The following is an 18,222-nucleotide window of genomic DNA, read 5'->3' as shown; positions in this document are numbered from 1 at the left end:
AGAATGCTTTAGTATATTTGCATAATAGGAAAAAATCAACAGGACAGGATATTAAGGCATCAAAAATTTACGAGCCTTTTATAATTCTGTTAGGAATACAGAATACAGATATAAAGGACATATAAGAAAAGTAGCAATATTCACATTCCTGTGGATTCAGTGGGTGTCTCTTTGGGCAGACATGAGGCAGGGCAGGTGTGTGCTTGGACAGAGTTACTCCACAATGCTGTGTACGTCTGTTCCTGTCCAGATCTGTTTACATGGGGCTTTGTTGTTAGCTGGAGAACATTTTGTTTCAGCTTTGCAAATACAAGAAATAAGGATCTTCACGTTCCTTTTGAGAAGGAAATGGCCAGCTTTTTAGTAGGAAATGCATAATGGGACAGCATAAAATTTAAGGTGTTCTGGGCATTTGGGTTGTCTTTAACAGAGAAAGTGTCACCTTTTATGTGCCTTAGTTTAGCCACTATCAAGACTGTACTAATAATATGCAGCTCACAGATTTGTATCCTAGAGATCTCTGCACTGATTGATTTTGAGGGTGTCACTACATGCTTAAGAAAAAATAAATCCTTGACCATTTTTGGGGGCAAAGCAAGAGTCTCCCATAGCATCATGGGGAGAAGGTGTCAGGTGTAATTCTCCTTCCAGAGGGCTCCCCTACAGGTGGGGCAGCAGGCTGGGAAATTGCATTCTAATTTACACTACAGATGAGCACAGCACACTGAGCAAAATGTGTAAGTTGTAAATGATTCGATTCAGTACCATTGATGCTTTATGTAACTTACAGGAATGCTATAATGAATTGGGAGGTGAGAGAACTGGGACTGGGGAGAGAGCCAACAGTACCAAAGTGGAAGGATCAGGGAAGGGACGGTGAGAATTTTTCTGTGTTTCTCATGAGAGAGTGCCTCCTAGCTCTACTTCTTGCACAGGTTGGCAGCCATAGTTAGTGGGCAGAAAGAAGGAAGTAAAGAGCTGAACCATAAAAATGTCACTTTGTGAGTTACTGACTCTTGCTGGTGAGTAGTGTTAAATATGTCCTAGAGGTTAGTTTTAAAATACTGTGAAAACAACTCATTTTCAGTTAAAGGCGTCTAAAAATACTTTTTGTGAGCTAAACATGTTCTATTTTTAAGCGATAGGAATAATAGTATAAAAAACAAAACTGTGGTTCCATGCTGTGCTTTTGGCTTGCTGCGGGCATCGAATTATCCCTGCCTGACGCAACTGGAGCTCCTGGCCTTTTCAGCTGTTAAGCAAAGCTTGCTAACTAACAACCCTATTGCTCACAAAGCAGTAGTCTTCCTTCTGGGACTTATTCTAAGGATGTACAGAAGTTGGGCAGTAAAGTGGAAGAACAGGCAAGACTGGGAAGAAAAGTTTTCAGTGGAGCACTATTACCAGAAGAAACAGGCTGAGAAAAGGACATGGCCATTATTTTCACACTGTGTTCTTGTTGAATACAAATATGTCATGCTTCAGGTTTCTGGGGTTTTCAGTTTTGTTTTTCGTTCTCAAGGCTGCAGATGGTGGCATTTATAAGCAATTCTGAACTTCAAGCATTTTTTTAAGATCACTGAGTCCAACCATTTACCCAGCACTTCAACGTCCAGCACTAAACCATGTCCCCCGGTGCCGCATTCACAGGACTCTTAAATCCCTCCAGGGATGGTGACTCCACCACTGTCCTGGGCAAGCCTATTCCAGTGCTTTATAACCATTTCAGTGAAGAAATTTTTCCTAATATCCGATCTGGAACCTCCCTGGTGCAGCTTCCTAGCTTTCCTTTGTTAAATTACTGCTGACTGGGCTTGCAGGACTGCAGGTCCGAAGTCTGGACTTCAGTTGTCCATTTTGTTCTTGCCTACTGGCAGTCAGTGTATAAATTAAGCCATGTGGCTAAGCTGTGTTTTAAGCAAATTGAAAATTAGGATGCTAAATGAAAATTCAAAATCTTTGTTAGTATTTGTCTCGATTTGATCTTGTGAGGATGTAGATGAAATATGTTACAGTATTGAGTAACAATGATGCTCAGACTTGGAGGACAGGAAAGGTATAAAATCAGTAAGTAAACTGGAAAACAAAGGGCTGTATATCTCATAAATCTGCAGTTTGTTTAGAAGTAGTTGAGAAAGTGGATGTTCTCTATAAAATGCTAGTTTTATTTAATACTGCTATATGGGTTTTTTTAATGTCTCAAATATTTAAATAAGGAACGCTTCCCTGTTTCAGAAAACGACTCACTGAAGTTTACAATAAAGTTACTCTAAATACCAATAGCAGTATGATTAACCTGCCATAAAATTAATTCCAACACAAAAAAGCCCTATGCAAATCTAGTTCTAACCAGTTTTATCCTGGAAATTTGGCAAGTCTGGGTGCTGCTAAATGATATAGAACACCCAGAGAACCGATGTCTTTGGTACATGATTTACTTCCACCTCTCTTAGTGAGCATTGCCCAGGGTGATACAGGGCACCACCAGGTTGCAAGTATGAAGAAGCAAAGGTGCATACCATTTGGTCTTTCTCTGACAATAGTTTTACTGTTACTTGCAGATCTGAAGGGGAAGGGATTTTTATCATTATTTATTTTTATTTTTCTTGGAACTTCACAGTTATTACTAAAAAATCAATACATGCAGCTTTCTACTTGGTCCGAGTTGAATTCAATGTCTTTTGATGTTGTAGGACCCTTGTTGGGTAATTATTGGTGTAGCTGGCATATTTATTGTCTTTGTGTGCTACATACTTGCAGTTTGGGAAATTAAAGATGATACTTTATATAACAAGTTTTGAAGTGACAGTGCTGTTGTTGAGAAACTCTGGGTGTATGGGCTTAAAATGTTCTTAAACTGTGTTGATAAAGTCCATCTGTAGCAGGACTAAGTAGGCTGCCTAAGAAACACAATGATTTCTAAGTTTTCTTTTCTACAAACAGGGTTACTTCCTTCTCTTCGAGTCAATGCTGGATTCTGTCATCTATGCAAAGGACAAGTACCTGGCACAGGGAGGCTCAGGTTGGTGCTCAATTCTTTTAATAAATTTAGCTCTGGGGGGAAGCTAAATGAACTCGGAGACTTGGAATAAGCTATGCATGGATGAGAAAGTTGCCAGTCTCAGTGAAAAATGTTTCCATTAGTGGGAGCTTCAAGGCATTAATTTACTGTATGAGTAATAGAAGAACATTAGATGGGGTACCAAGGTCTCAAGTTAATGGTGTTTTTAAGAATAGAGGGGGCTATTTATTCTTAAGTACAGACTAAATTTTTCCTCCCTAATTCTTCCCACACATATGGGCATTTGTTTTCCTCTCCTGAAATCCAAGTTTCTGCATAACTAGGAACAGAGGAAAATAAGTTTTACCTTGTAAGATGTGATACTGTTCAAGCAAGCTACTGTGGATTAGAAGAAAAGCAGATAGGGTGTTTTTCTGAAGGAGGGAAATTGTGTGGGGAGGACATAGCTTCAAACACATGAAATAACTAATGGAATTACACTATTACAGTTCAGCATATTTATCCTGATGGTAATATGCTCTTTATTTTTAGGGCTTGAGGGCAGGGTTGTGAGAAAACAAAAGGGTTTGCTTTGAAGTAGAGTTCTTTTGCCCATTTAAGTAGCTAAGATAGTGTCGTCTTCAGCAGTGTTTAAATGCCTATAAATATTTATTCCTCTTGTGATGCAGCTTTGTGCACGAGTTCTGCATGTGCTTAATTCCTTTGTCAGTATTGTATTTCATATTGACCTTTTCAATTGTAGTCTTCAGTCTGGGGTTTTTTTCCCCTTTTGTGCTAACCATGCACACAGTTTCACGACACTGACCTAATGATTGGATTAATGACTGTGTCACAGTGCTTGCTGCAGTGCTTCCCTCTGATTGCAGTGAGCTTTTGTATACTACAGAGTGGAGCAGGAAAAATGGGCTTTATGCAGTTGTTCACAAAGCTGAATATACAAGCAAGAGATGTCTTAGAATATTTAGTAGCCACTTGAGCAACGTCACAGAATAAGAGCTTTTTTGTTTTCGGTAATGTAGAATAGTCCAGCTACATCAGGAACACAGGTGTGTGCTCTGTGTAGCTGTATGCTGATAATTTTACACTGCAATACAGTTAAATCCAGGGACAGTAGTTATGTTTAATTACTACTTCCAAAGCCTTCTGAGAAGGGCCAAAAATTTTCAACCTCTGTTTAAACTCTATTGTTGGTAGGTTTGCTATTGGTTTGTAACTCCTAGAGATTCCTTTGAGAGATGGGGTATCCTGGTTCTGCAGTACACTCATCCTTTGGGGTCTGTCAATGGTCTTGGGCGCTTCATTGATTCTTGACAAAGCACACAGTGTTGTACAGGCGCTGATAGGATTTTCAGTTCTGTTAACAGTATCATTAAGGCGCTTGCAGTTGCTGCTCCTCTGCCAGCTTGTCCAGCAGGTGAATGGCTGTGCCCTGGGTCCATGAGAAGGGTGCTCAGCAACACAGACTCTTCTGCAGTGTAGCTGAATTGCACATCCAAAGCCACATGAGCCAGAGCTAAGAGTTCACTCTGAGGTGAAGCCTTACCAGAGAAACTCCTGAATCTGCTTTATTTTGTCTAAAGCCACTTGGTACTATTGAGCCCAAGATCATTATTACAGAGAATGTTTGAAACCTGGAAAAAGCAATAGCAGCAGCTGCAATTTGACCAGATCTTTCAGTGATTGAGCCGGGAATAGAATCCAAATTTCCAGATATGTGTTCAGTCAGTCATATCATCATTACTTCAGTTCAGCCTATTTGCATGCTGGAGTGGATTATGCCAAACTATCTAGGGTAATGTGTACGGTATAGAATAGCTTTATTTGGGAACATAACATTTTTGCTGCCCAGGGCCCATCTGTTTGTTCTTTAGAGCTGTTGCTCAAGTATAGATTTTTTCACACACTTGAGTCCAGCTCACATTGGCGAGGGGTGACAAAGGTAAGGAAGGTGTCATTCAAAACATAATACATTCAAAGCATAATGCTCGTTCACATCAAAATGATGATGGTATTCACATGGAGTAATTTCTCTGTATCTGGAGGATTGCTGTCTTACCCTTCAGCGTCCTGAAGTTTGTGAGGCATTGCTAAGGGCTGAAGGATTTCCCATCATATTCTCCCCACCACGTGAGCTGTTCCTGGTGACGGATGGCTTGTGGGCACCGAGTCGAGAAGGACACAGATGGTCAAAGCAATGAATCTGGGAGAGCTCTGAGGAGTGTGTGCTTTTGTCCAATCAGCATTTTGCTCATTTCACCTGTGAGAAGGAATAATTATTGAATTATAGGCTTAATGGGAAAAAAAATGACAAGTCTGTCAGGATTGCACAGGAAAATGTTACCGGGTTGCAGAAAGAGCAGAGGATTTCCAGGGAGATCAAGGATAATGGGGAAATGGCAATTGCATATTTATGCAGATGCTTTTAAACATGTACAAAACTCTGCAGTGTTTAGATGATTTAGGCTGATCTTCAGAAAGCTTTGCTTACGTTTTCAGTCAAATCTCAGTACAGTGTATAGGACATGGGTGGGTCTGTAAATTTGGAAGTTGATGAATTGCTGTAGTCTTGTGCCTGAGCCCTGTTGGTGAAACACAGATTTCTTTTTGTGAAGTCTGAATAGACATTGTCTATGTTTGTGGCTATTAATAGTAAAAATGCAGATTAAATTGGAGCATTTTGTGTTTACGTTTTCCCTTGTTCTTAAGCACTTTGTATAATCCATCATGAGTTCCAGTGCTGATTTAAGGATTTGCCATGAGAACAAAGATTTAACGAAAACTGATTATGATCTAGTTCAAATATTTTATGCTTGATAGAGGTGATTAAATTTCTCTTTGGTTTACAGAATGTCCCAGAAATTTGGACTAGTTAGAGGAAGGAAGTTTATAAAGTAGTTGATCACGTTTTGTTGTGGGTTTCATTTTCATTTCCAGTAGCACTGCAATGCTCCTGTGTGTTTCTGTAACCAGGGGCTGCCAGTCTTTTCATCTCTCTTCTCACCATACCATTGTGTCCTATGAAACCTATTCCCCTAAAAAATAATCCCTCAAAGGCTGTTGTCCCTTGCTTTTGTTGTCTGTATCACACTGTCTTTTAATTCTTGGAGCATCAGTGGTTGCTGTTGAAGGTGTGAAATGCTGTGAGGTAACGGCAAGTGTAGTACACACACACAGTTAAACAGCAGTGGGAAAGCTTGGAGAAACACACTTCACTTAGTGATGGCTCCAGAAACTACCTGCAGATACTCCCACTGCCAGATGGTGATGTTTAGTGCTTGTGTGACAGCTGTCAGGTGTGCTGGAACCGAGTGATTTGTTTTGGACAGGACAGTTTGAATGCTCTCCTGTTTGGATTCTCCTCAAACTGCCTTTGTATTGCTGGGTTAATTGTAGGCTGTTCCTGGAGAAATGCTGCAAAGTAGGGGTGATGATGGTTTTACCAATGGGATTCCAATTTAAGCTTGCTGATACTTATTTATTCTGCTTTAAATAGTCAGCCAGTGAGAAAAATGTCAGTGTGCTTCCTTTACTGTCTTTATATAACAAAAAAAATTCGACAAGGTTATTCTTTATAATCACTATTTATAAGAATATTTCCTTTGGGCTAAAGCTATTCTCACTATATGAAAGGTCTGATTTCAATTTGCTGCTTCTATCTTTGGTATTTTGCAAGGTAGAAAGTACTGCTTTTCTGACCGACCATGCTATACCAATGATTTCTCCATATTCATTTTGATAAACTATAATTTCAAATAGAGCTGAAGACAAAATTATTTTTACAGTTCACCAGATTTTGGGGAAGAAGAGAGAAACTTGGCTTCAGTTGTATTAACACTGCCCCTTTCATGTATTAATATAAAATAAAATTAAATAGGGTGTTTTAGTTGACATTTTGCTCTGAAACCAGGTCAAGAATTCAATGTATATGGCTTTAGAGGCTTTAAAACTCTGAAGAACAAAACATGGGAATTTCTTTGTGAAAAGAAACCCAGCTAAATATAAATTGAGCTCCTTTTACTATTTGTTAGGGTTATAGACAGCTGTGTACATACCAGCTGTTCTTTGTAGGTTTTCCAATCAGTTGAGGTTGCCAAGAGATTGACTGACTTTGTTGGCAGCTGTTAAAAAGGCAAATGTCAGTCTTCCACTACTATTTGTAAAAGCTGTAAATAGTTACTTGTTCTGAAAATGTTCTTGGGAGAAGGAAAAGTGCAAATGTGAAAGTAGTGTAAGAATGATAGCTGTTATCCTGAAAGTGGGAGGGAGGGAATCAATGAGGTTCTCTTCTCTCTGTCAGGTCACTTCCTACTCTTCAGATGCAGACAGAAAAGTGATTATTTCCAGTACCCAGAAATAATTTTTTAGGTTGTAAGCTAAGAATCAGCCAGAGCTGACAGCAAACAGGAATAAAATTCTTGAGTAAGAATACTTGCTCTTTTCAGAAAATGAGGTCTTTTCACAGAGGCTTCTTGTTATTACAAAGCCCTCACCTGAATTTCTGTTTGGGTGTCTGTCTCCAGTTATGAAATATATTTTTAGTCTCTGTATAGAAGCCAGAATAGGCTGTTCCAAATTATTTTCTTCAGTCATCAAGTTTCCAATCATTTCCTGGTAGTGGGATTCAACTACAAAGAGATTTTGTCATGAATAGGAAATACTAAAGTAGTGTGTGAAAATTAAATTTTTGTGTCTAGTCTCTTCTATGGACAAATGGGACTCTAAAAAATAAAGTAGTAGAAAAAGTGTCTTGTCCAAGAGCTAAAAAAAGTTCTTTTATTTATTCTTTTAAGATGTTAATCACTTTAAGCCAAAAGAAAAAAAACCAGTCCTCTTTATGTGTGTCTAAAATAAAATTCCACTACTCTGTTTCTGTTATTACAGTCTATCCTGACTTGTGCACCATCAGTCTAGTAGCTGTTGGGGATATGAATAAACATGTGGACAAGCTACTTTTCTGGGAAGATGTGTATGGCTTTGACATGTCTTGTATGAAGAAGGCTGTCATTCCAGAAGCTGTTGTGGAGGTGCTGGATCCAAACACACTGATATCTACAGCCAGTGTCATTAAGGTACCATATTACCTAATGCTTAGTAGGCAGATTAGAAGTTTCCTTGGTTTATGGAGGAGGGGCAAAAATTCACATGGCACACAAACTTTGGTATCTTCAAAATTATAGAAGTGCAGTAAGGTTCTTGCTGTTAAGACTGGAAGGTTTGTATCAATTGCTTTTTTTGCCAACTTTGAGCTTTTAGTAAGGTAATTTTCCCACATTTAGACTGTTCTGTTCTATGATTTCTTCTATCCAAAACCAAATTTACTTTATGCTTTACTGGTAATAGTGCATGCATGTCCCTTTCTAATACATGCTGTCGCAAGCAGTCACTGTTCAGCTCAGGTGTAGGTGCTTATCAAATTTTGTCATCATGCAGAATATAGCATAACTGTTGTGCTGAATGGCTTTATACTCATTTGTTCTCATTTAGCCATCATGGTTTTTAACATAACTTAAAATCAATGCATGTGCTCGTTTGCTGGAGTTACAGTACAAAGCAGTAAAATTAATGAGTTGAGGAACAGTGGCATTATAGGTAAATTGTTTTAATCAATAGCTATCCCACAGAACAAATGGATTATATTTTGTAGGGAAAGTTTTAAAATGTTCCAATTCATCATTATGATTATTACAGAAGGTACTTCTGTGTATTTGCTCAGATCAGGTGTGCTGCTTGTTCTGTATAGTTCATAATGTAACTTTTCAGGAAGGAAAACATTCCCTAAAGAAAGACAAGGCAGCATGAAAAATCATAAAAGGCTTTGGGTTAAAGATCATCCAGTTCCAACTCCCCTGCTTTGGGCAGGGACATCTTCCACTAGAGCAGGTTGCTCAGACCTCCCTCCAGTGTGGCCTCAAACACTTGCAGGGATGGGGCAGCCACAGCTTATCTGGGCAGCCTGTGCCAGGGCCTCACCTCCCTCATAGGGAAGAATTTCTTCCTAATATCAAATCTAAACCTGCTGTCTTTTAGTTTAAATCCATTCCCCCTTGTCACTCCATGCTCTTTTTAAAAGTCTCCCTCCATCTTTCTTGTAGGCTCTGTTCAGGTGCTGGCGGCCACAGTTAGATTACCCTTAAGTCTTCTCTTTTCCAAGCTGACCAGTTCCAGTTCTCTCAGCCTTTCCTCACAGGAGAGGTGCTGCATCATCTTGGTGGCCTCCTCTGGACTCACTCCAACAGGTCCATGTCCTTCTTGTGCTGAGGACCCCAGAGCTGGATTCAGAAATCCTGCAGAGAGGAGGGAGGAATAACCCCATGTACTAAAAGAGGCTGGGGGCCTACTGGCTGGAAAGCAGCTTTGCAGAGAGGAATCTGGGGGTGCTGCTTGATGCCAAGCTGACCATGAGCCAGTAACTCACACCCTTGTGGCAGAGGCATCCAGCAGCATCCTAGGCTGCATTAGGAAGAGGACTTATCACCAGCAGCTCAAGAGAGATTCATCTTCTCTTGCATCCCAGGGAGATGACTTTTGGAGTGCTGTGTCCAATCTTGGGTTACCCAGTGTGGGAGTGAGATGACTCTCCTGGAGTGAGTCCAGTGAATGACTGCAAAGGGGGTTCTCCAAAGGTCTCTTTCAAACTAGTTATTCTGTGATAGATATAAAGCCAATTTGGCAAATCAAAACCCCCCAGTTTTAACCCGTACCAGTTTATGCTGTAGTTTACCATGTGACTACATGAACAAGGTCAAGATGCCTGTGAAAACTGCTCCTCTCAACAACGGGCAGCTGCCATCAAGAAGCAACTTTCCTGAACAGACTGAGCTACTATGTGTAGTTCCATACCACTACTACTCAAACGGTCTGTTTATTTGGGCATGTGAGGAAGAAGAGTTTCAGGTGTTTTGTCACATGGGATTAGGTAGTTTTTTAGTCTCCTCCCATTTTTTGGAAAGCTGAAATAGTATTGCCGTATAGAAGTTGTCTCATAATGAGAACAATTGAACAACCTTCATCTGAAGGGAGATCTGAAGTGGCATTCCTCACTGTCACTGACAGAATTTTATTACCCTTTTTGACAGCATATCAATTGTAATACTGCATCCACTCCAGACTTGGAATTCTCTTCAGATTTCACCCTGAGCATTACAATGAGCACACAGTGTACGGTAAGACAATCTTAGTTTCTTCATACATGGTCGGTATCACATTGGACTAAGAGACAATGTATTAATTATCCTTAATTTATCATCAGTCCTTGCCTTGAAACATTAATTTCTGCAGTATAGAGGTGTCAAATGAGCTCTTTCTATAAAGAGAGATGGATGTAAAATTCCAGTAATGGTGTTATGGGATAATACAGGTAGCTGAGGAAAGGGAAGGGTAAGGAGCCTTAACACTGGGATCTTTCTGTTTTGTTCTCTAGCCCATTTTCTGAAATACAAGAAAGTCTGGTGTTAGCTTGGCTAAGTAATGCATTGAGTTTTCCAACACTACGTTATAAGCAAAGGCAGGATGGCCTAATTTTTACAGTAATTTCACTAATTTGCTTCTATATTAAATACAAATTATAAGTGCTTTCTACCAATTTAATCAAATTTGACAAAAGTTTGCATTACACTCTGAAATCTATAGTAAAAACTGAAATTTTTGCAGTCTGGAGTATTCTGAAACTTTTGGGAGTTTCAAGCTTAAGTCACATAATAAAATCAAGTGTAAAGGGGTAATTTTAAACTTACTTCTAATATATTGAGATTAAGTCTGCTTGAGCAGGTTTATTGGGCTTTTGCACGAGTATACAAAGAAGAGCTGCAGGCTTCCTCTGACATGGACACAAAGAATATGTTTCTATATGATATAAATTGCTTAGGCTGATGACAAAATCTTGGATGCCTGCATCAGGCAATGTAATTCCTGGTTTGGATGTTAGTTCATACTGCTGCGTTTGCCAGCGTTTTTGCAGTGTAACAGTCTGCATAAGAGTCTGCTGGTGTTACAAAGTGGAATTTTCCAATGTATGTCGTTACAATCATTATCATTTTTAATTAGTAGGTGTGTACAAATACTTCATATTTATTTGTCAGTTATCACCAAATTAAGTAAATACACAGTAACATTTTTTGTTTTATTAAATGGAAATATGTATATTTTATTGTGCATACAGAAAAAAACCCTCCTGTTTTAAGATATCATAGGATAATCTAGTTGCCTCAGGGCAGGGTCAGATTTGATTTGAGATCAAGCTCCCCTGCAACCCTGGTTTAATTTTCTTAATATGGCCACATTTTAGTAACTGATTAAGCAGAGATCTTTACACAATGTTGGCTGTCTTTCTGATGTTGGGTAAATCAAAATAGCTTATTTTAGAAATATTGTTTTCCCCAGCACTAGGCTCTTACAAAAACTTCATTTCTGTTCTGTGATTCTGTGGTATCATTGGCGTATAAATCAAGATGTATACCTGCATTTTATGACTTCCAAGAAGAAGGGGAGGGAAGGGGGGGAAGAGCAGTGTTTCTGAAATTTTGCAGCGAATGCAGGTTCTAAAAAATGATCAGAATGCTGTAAAGTATTTTGCAGTTCATAATTTAGGTTTATTGACACTTAGAGTGAAATTTCCACAGTTTCTATGATGGATTGTAGAAGTTTAGTTGAGGGTTGACAGTTCATCCATCATATCAGGCTGCCTAACCTTGCAGTAAATGAACAATAAAAGTCCATTATTTATGTTGAGAATTTTTGAGGAGATGCTTTAAGATTGCAATTTGTTCTTTGAAAATAATATTTGATGTTTTTCTTATTTGCATATGTGTTTTGTTGTTCTGCTGGCTTTTCATTTTCTGCACAAAAAGAGAAAGTTGCCTACATTTCCCAAAATTCTAGGATTTTGTACTTGTCTCTTACGATTTTTGGGGGGAGGGGGGTGTTTAAATATGAACATCGCTTTGTTTACAAAAAATATTCCACAAAACCAGCAATTAGGAAATCCATCTTTATATGCTTGTATTTCATTTCAAAGCAGCTTTTCCTCAGCCATGGAAGTGTGGAAGCAGATTTGGTTGTCGTGTTCCTCCTGGTGTTGCCATCAGCATTGCTAATACCAGAGCAGTGCTACCATCAGAGCTAGGACTGGTTCTGTTGAATAATCTGTCCTTAGAAACCAGGCAGCTGGAAAATGTAGGGGCACATAGTTCTGTTATTTGTTCTGGGGATCCTACTGCAGACCAGCTCCTGGTTTGCAGTGTCCCTGGCTGTGGGGGGTGGGTTTCCATGCTCCCTCCCACGGCACTGTGTGCATGCCCCACAGTGTGAGGGAGACATTGCTACACTGAGGTGTGTCAGCAGCATGGAATGCAGGGCTGCTGTTGCTGAACTTAGGTTTGCAGGAGCTTTGCACTGATGGGATTTAGCAAGCAGTTAGAAAAGAGAGCTGTGGGCTCTTCTGGTTGGAATGTGCAACATAATGTTAATGGTTGAAGAGCTGAACTCTCAGCTGGCATCTCTGGAAGTAACAGCCACATCAGGGTGTGCTGCTTCTTCCCATCAGCCTGTTTGCATGTCTGTGCTAACAGGACAGGATGCTGGAAAAGCTGGCAGGAGACAGAACCATAATGTAGTTGTTTTAGCAACTCATTACCACATTTGCTCGGATCATGACTTGGAACACCCCCAGGACTCCTCAGTCAGGAGAGGCTTCACTTCATGTTTCTGTGGCAAAATCATAGAATGCTTTGACTTGAAAGGGACCCTATAGATCATCTAGTTCCAACCCCCTGCCATGCCCAGGGATCCCACCCCCTGGATCAGATTGCTCCAAGCACCAACCAGCCTGGCCTTGAACACTTCCAGGGATGGGGCAGCCACAGCTTCCCTGTGCAGCCTGTGCCAGGGCCTCACTATCTTCACAGTAATAATTTCTCCTAGTAACTAATCTAAATCTGTCCTCTTTTAGTTTAAAACCATTCCCCCTTGTCCTAGCACTATCTGCCCACATAAAACAATGCTAAATTCTTCTAAAATCTGTCCTTAGTTTTTCCTCAGCTGACTGTTTTCTGGGTTTGGATTGAGTGTACTGAGGACATTGAATTCCCAGCCATCATGGTGAGCTTGTGTAAAATAGAAAAGCTGTGCGGTTCACAAAACTAAGAGCATAGCATTGATGCTTCTGATTTGCTTGTCCTTCCACCTATTTGAAACTACCCTCATATTTTTTTATGACCAAAAATAAAAAAACACCCTAGCAGAGTATTAAGTCGTGCTCATAAGAGATCAGCCTCATGTCTTACTGTAGGTGCATCTTGAGTGTATTGCAGATGATCCTGTAATACATTGAGTCATAGCCTAAAAAATGATTTAGGCTCTAAATAGTTTTTTTCTTCCAGATGTTCAAGAAAATAAGTAAGTCTTCAAAAAAAAAAAAGTGTATAAGAAATACAAAATGATTAAGCAAAAATAAATGTTTTAAAATGACCTTGTATATGCTAGTTAGTCTTTTAGAAGTCCTGGGACAAGGTGGGGTAGTTAAGGCTTTTTTCAGAGCACACACTGCTTCTGTGAATTTTTCCTTTATTCCTCACATGCTTTGCCACAACGAAGTATTTTCTAGCATTAATTTTATCTATCATTATTTTAGCTTTCAAAGATTGAAGATTTTCAAAGCGTGAAACGGTTGCATGGAATCATTATATGAAATTGTTCCAAAGCACTTTTATTGCAAGTTGACTTGATTTCAGTCCTACAAAGATAATAGCAAAAAAAAAAAAAAAAAAAAAAAAAAAAATTAATTAGCCTGCAGAAGTGCATTTTCCTAATAAAGAGCTAGGGTTTGTCACTGCTGATTTTAATGAGACATCTGGCTAATATCAGTTAGTAGATGCTGCTAGAAAAATACTTCATTAATTGTATTCTAAGTTGATCACTGTGTGAGCTTTTGAGATAAAATATAATGGTGATTACCCTCAGTATAGAAATCAATTGACAAACTTTCTCTTTTGTTTGCAAGCATTTCCCCTGTGAGTCCATCAAGGTTGATCTTTCCTAGCTGAATAACAATATCCCCTGAGAGGAAAATGGCAGTATCTCTTCATTGCTCCCAGGAGATGTTGTCAAAGAGCAGGGGATGTGTATAAAAAGTGGGAGGGAGGAAGGGGGTGAAAGAAGGATAATGAACTAGAGGACGTGACTGATGTATTAAAACCTTCAGGAGGAAAAAGGAAGTTGAGTTGACTAGAGAAAATTATTCTGATTATAGAAAAATCTTTGCTGGTTAAAATTTCTTTAAGTGTTAGGCAGTTTCATTTCTTAATATCTGGTCTTCCACTTGGCAGCCAACAAGAAGTATTAACATAGGAATCTTCGGTTCCAACCTTATGTGAGAAACTAAGTTTTTTAAGTTAGAAATCTGGTTTGGGTACCACAGTTAAACCCAGCTCAAATGCCTGATTTCTAAGTAAAGGAAATACTACTCTACCATGCTACAAAGCAGGTCTAGTCCTTCTCAGCTCTTTACTTACCTGTAGCCTCCTCTGCAGTGATCTCCAGATTATTAATCTTGAAAACATAAAATCACTGGGTTTTAATTGCCAGGGGTTTCTTTTCCCTGTGATAAAACCACAGCAACTCTGCTGCATGGATGACAAACATTCCATCTCCATGCTTGGATAAACTCCATCAAAAGCACATTATCTCCCACTTCTGTGGCCAGCTGTCTAATTGTATTTGTTGTAGCCACTCACTGTTGGTACATGATACTACTGAAGAGCAAGAATGATAAATTACTCACTGTAGGTGATAGTGATGATGATAATTTTTAATTTCCTGGTTCCTAAGTGAATTAGTAAGGTTGCCTGTGAGTTCTCATAAGGAATTGAGCAGTCTCATTTGTTTTGTTCTGTTAAAATGCTGCACGTACAGCCAGCCATTTTCTTTAGGAAAAAAACCTTAGCATTCAGATGTATTTGAATTAAAATTAGACTTTTCTTTGCACTTCACCTAAAGGCTCTGAATGGAGGAGTGTAAATAATATGTACTAATACTCATTTATTGTATGTTAAAGCTTTTTGTGGTTTTATTATATTTGGTGCATGTTACGTAAATAAATGGGGAGGAAAAGTAGTCTTGAAATCATTTATCTGGGAGGGAAGAAAAACAGTTTGAAGACAGGTGAATCTTAGTGGGAGGACCTGCTTAATTTACAGGTTTTTCATATGTTTGCATGGACACCTTAGAAACCCTCAGTGATGGATGAAGACCTTAAACTGCATGAACTCTTCATCAAAATGTGTGGTCGACAAAATCGGGTGGGAGTTCATGGCTGCTATTTTAATTTCAGGAATATTTTATTCTTAGTTGAGGGAACTCTTTGTTGACCTTTATAGGATATTGCTGTGCAGTCTCAGTAATGTATATCTATTAATGTATATCTGATCCTAAATGTTTCCTTCATTCTTTATTTGGCCACCTTAGTTCCCTGGGTAAATAGATTGGCTTTGTTCTGGGGTTGGAGTTTTTGTCCTCGTAGCTCGGCTTTTCTCCTGGCAAGTTATTTGAGAACAAGAAGAATAATATTTAGGTAGTGTTTCCCAATATTTACTGTCTTTTGAGGCTCAAGCATGTGTCAGGCTGGTGTTGTAGTTATTTATTACCAGTTTAGAAGTCATTATTTTTGTTTTCCTCTTTCATGGTATTCAGGAGACTAGCACTTGAAAGATTTTTCCAGAGAAGATTTAAGTTCTTACTGATTAGTTGTAGGTGAAGTTGTAAATGAGCTGTCAAAGGTGTAGCAAAAAGATGAGAGAAATTGCAGAAGGAGAAATAACTGTTACCATTATCCTTTAAAAAAATTAAAAACAAGAAGAAAAGAATCCTAGGCAGTAGTTGTAAAGCATCATTTAGAATTTATGGGGAAGTTATTTGCTTGTTCCTTTTCTTTAGTTTGACTTCTTGTAAAAGAAACCTTTAATGAAAATCTGGCCAGCCCTATGTTTCATTTTAATATGCATGTGTCTGTGATTGCTTCGAGTGTGCCACTTGTGATTTTTTTTCCTTATATTTTGCTGCATGTGATAAATTATACAAGAGGGGAGGACCTAATCTTCCTTCAAGTTGTAAGCATTGGAAATCTCTTTGTTTGTAGTATTGCATATTTAATAGATGCTTGTGATTATTATAGCTACTGCAGTTTGGGATAGTGTTCAAAAGTGAAATGAAAGGAAAGTATTTTGGACTTCACTTTTACAGAAGTGTTTTTCTGAAATGCACTCAAACATAAAAGATACATAATTGTGCATTTTGACATAAAACACCAAGTTACAAAAAGAAAGAAGGTATCAATTCCTTAAAAGAAGATTGTAAACAAGCCCACCATTTTACAGCTAGTTTTTTATTTTCAAGTATTTCAACTGTGATTTGTGGCGGTTTTTAGATTTATGAGATTTTGTTTTTAACTTAACAGGACTAGTGATTGTAGATAAAATTGAAGAAAGTATCATCTGCATGTACTTTACTTCTACCTTCTTTGTCTTCTTTTCCCCAGTACATCAGTGTGGGATACCAGATCATTTCTGAAGTGGTGCAGTGCATACAGTAACACGCCGTAAGAGTGGTGCTGGTTGTTTTGGTTTAGGGGTTTTTGGAGTGTGTTGAAACAGACCTGTGTGATGCTGTCAGAGATTTTAGTTTTGCACAGCTCTTTCAAGGAAGACTGAACCATTGGCTCAGTTGGTCAGAGCATGGTACTAATAATGCCAAGGCTGAGGCACCAATCCCATATGGGCCATGAACTCAATGATCCTTGTGTGTCCCTTGCAACCCAGAATATTCTGTGACTCCCACTGCTTCATGCAAAACCAGAAATTCTAATGGTTTGTATCAAGCCTTTTGCAAAACACCGAGAGGACAAATAATTTGAACTGTGTTGCCCCTTGTATCCTTCAGTACTTTTCCAGAGGCACAGAATTGTTTAGGTTGGAAAACATCTTTAAGATCATTGAGTCCAACCACTAACCCAGCATTTTTAAGTCCAGCACTAAGCCATGTCCCCAGGTGCTGCATTCACATGACTTAAATCACTCCAGTGATGGTGACTCCACCGCTTCCCTGGACAGTCTGTTCCAATGCCTGACAGCCCTTTCGGTGAAGAAATTTTTCCTAATATCCAGTCTAAACCTCCCTTGGTGCCATTTGAGGCCATTTTCTCAAGGCCTCTTTTCAGGGAGTTGTAGAGAGTGAGAATGTCCCTTCTGAGCCTCCTTTTCTCCAGACTAAACACCCCCAGGCCCCTCAGCTGCTCCTCATCAGGTTTGTGTTCCAGACCCTGCCCCAGCTCCATTCTCTTCTCTGAAGCCTCTTCAGCACCTCCAAGTCTTTCTTTTGTCATTCTACAGAATCACCTGGCAGGTTTTAGGAAGGCTGGGTGTGCTCTTTGTAAGGAGTCTGTAGGCATCTGTGTAGCTGGCTTGAGATCCCTTTGGCCTGGGGCACACAAAATAGGACAAAACAGCTCAAAAGCAGAAATATCTGAAAACACGAACAATATAATTAAAATTTTAAGCATAGCATTGTGTTTGAATGAGCATATGAATGTACACAAACTATGCAGGGCCATGCAAAACATGAGAACAGTTGGTGAATTTAGTATTTCCTATAGGGTGTCTGTTCAGAAATAAAACTGAACTTACCTAATGAAAATAATGTCTTATTTGGATAAATTGAGTGCCTTTCAAAGTGATGTTACTGGCAGGGTGACACATGCAGTCTAACACTCAAAATCTTCCATGTGAAATCAGGGAGAGGAAAAGGAGGTAGTTAATGTAGGCTGGAGTTACTGGGAAGCTTTGGCATAGAGTTGAGATGGATGTTATTACCTGGATATATGCAAATAACTGTTTCTGTTGAACAGCAGGTTTAAACTTTTTCAGTTTCTTACTTTAAAAGGGTGAGCCACAGGCTATGTGCATCAAAGTGAGATGTATTTATTCTGTGCTTTTTTGCTTTCTGTAGTTCCTCAGCTGTAATTGGCTTGTAGAATAGCTGTCATAAGGGAGTATTAGACAAATTTTGCAGGTGGTCAGTAACTGCTGGGTTTGGTATTAGACTTCTTATTTTCCTACAGGTTTAAAATATGAGAGAAGAGTTGGAGATTAAACACACCGTTGGTAAAAACCAATTGCATAGTTGTTTTCAGAAAGATCATCAAACCGTGTGTG

At 39.0% G+C, this 18,222-nt stretch overlaps 1 protein-coding gene across 1 annotated transcript in view; it reads left to right on the top strand.

The window, feature by feature from the left end:
• Positions 1-18,222, top strand: part of PRMT3 (protein arginine methyltransferase 3) — a 55,266-nt gene that overhangs the window by 23,829 nt on the left and 13,215 nt on the right. The window contains exons 10-12 of the mRNA XM_042021369.1: positions 2,944-3,022; positions 7,904-8,091; positions 10,099-10,185. Of these exons, the coding sequence (XP_041877303.1) occupies positions 2,944-3,022; positions 7,904-8,091; positions 10,099-10,185 (354 nt within the window). The remainder of the gene's footprint in view (positions 1-2,943; positions 3,023-7,903; positions 8,092-10,098; positions 10,186-18,222) is intronic.

The sequence above is a fragment of the Corvus kubaryi genome, unplaced genomic scaffold (genome assembly GCF_017639235.1).
Source record: "Corvus kubaryi isolate FWS band 111438036 unplaced genomic scaffold, C.kubaryi_AGA036_p1.0 125, whole genome shotgun sequence".
In the NCBI taxonomy this organism is placed as follows: domain Eukaryota; kingdom Metazoa; phylum Chordata; class Aves; order Passeriformes; family Corvidae; genus Corvus; species Corvus kubaryi.
The sequence above is the reverse complement of the archived record's forward strand: the minus strand, read 5'-3'. Positions and strand labels throughout refer to the sequence as shown.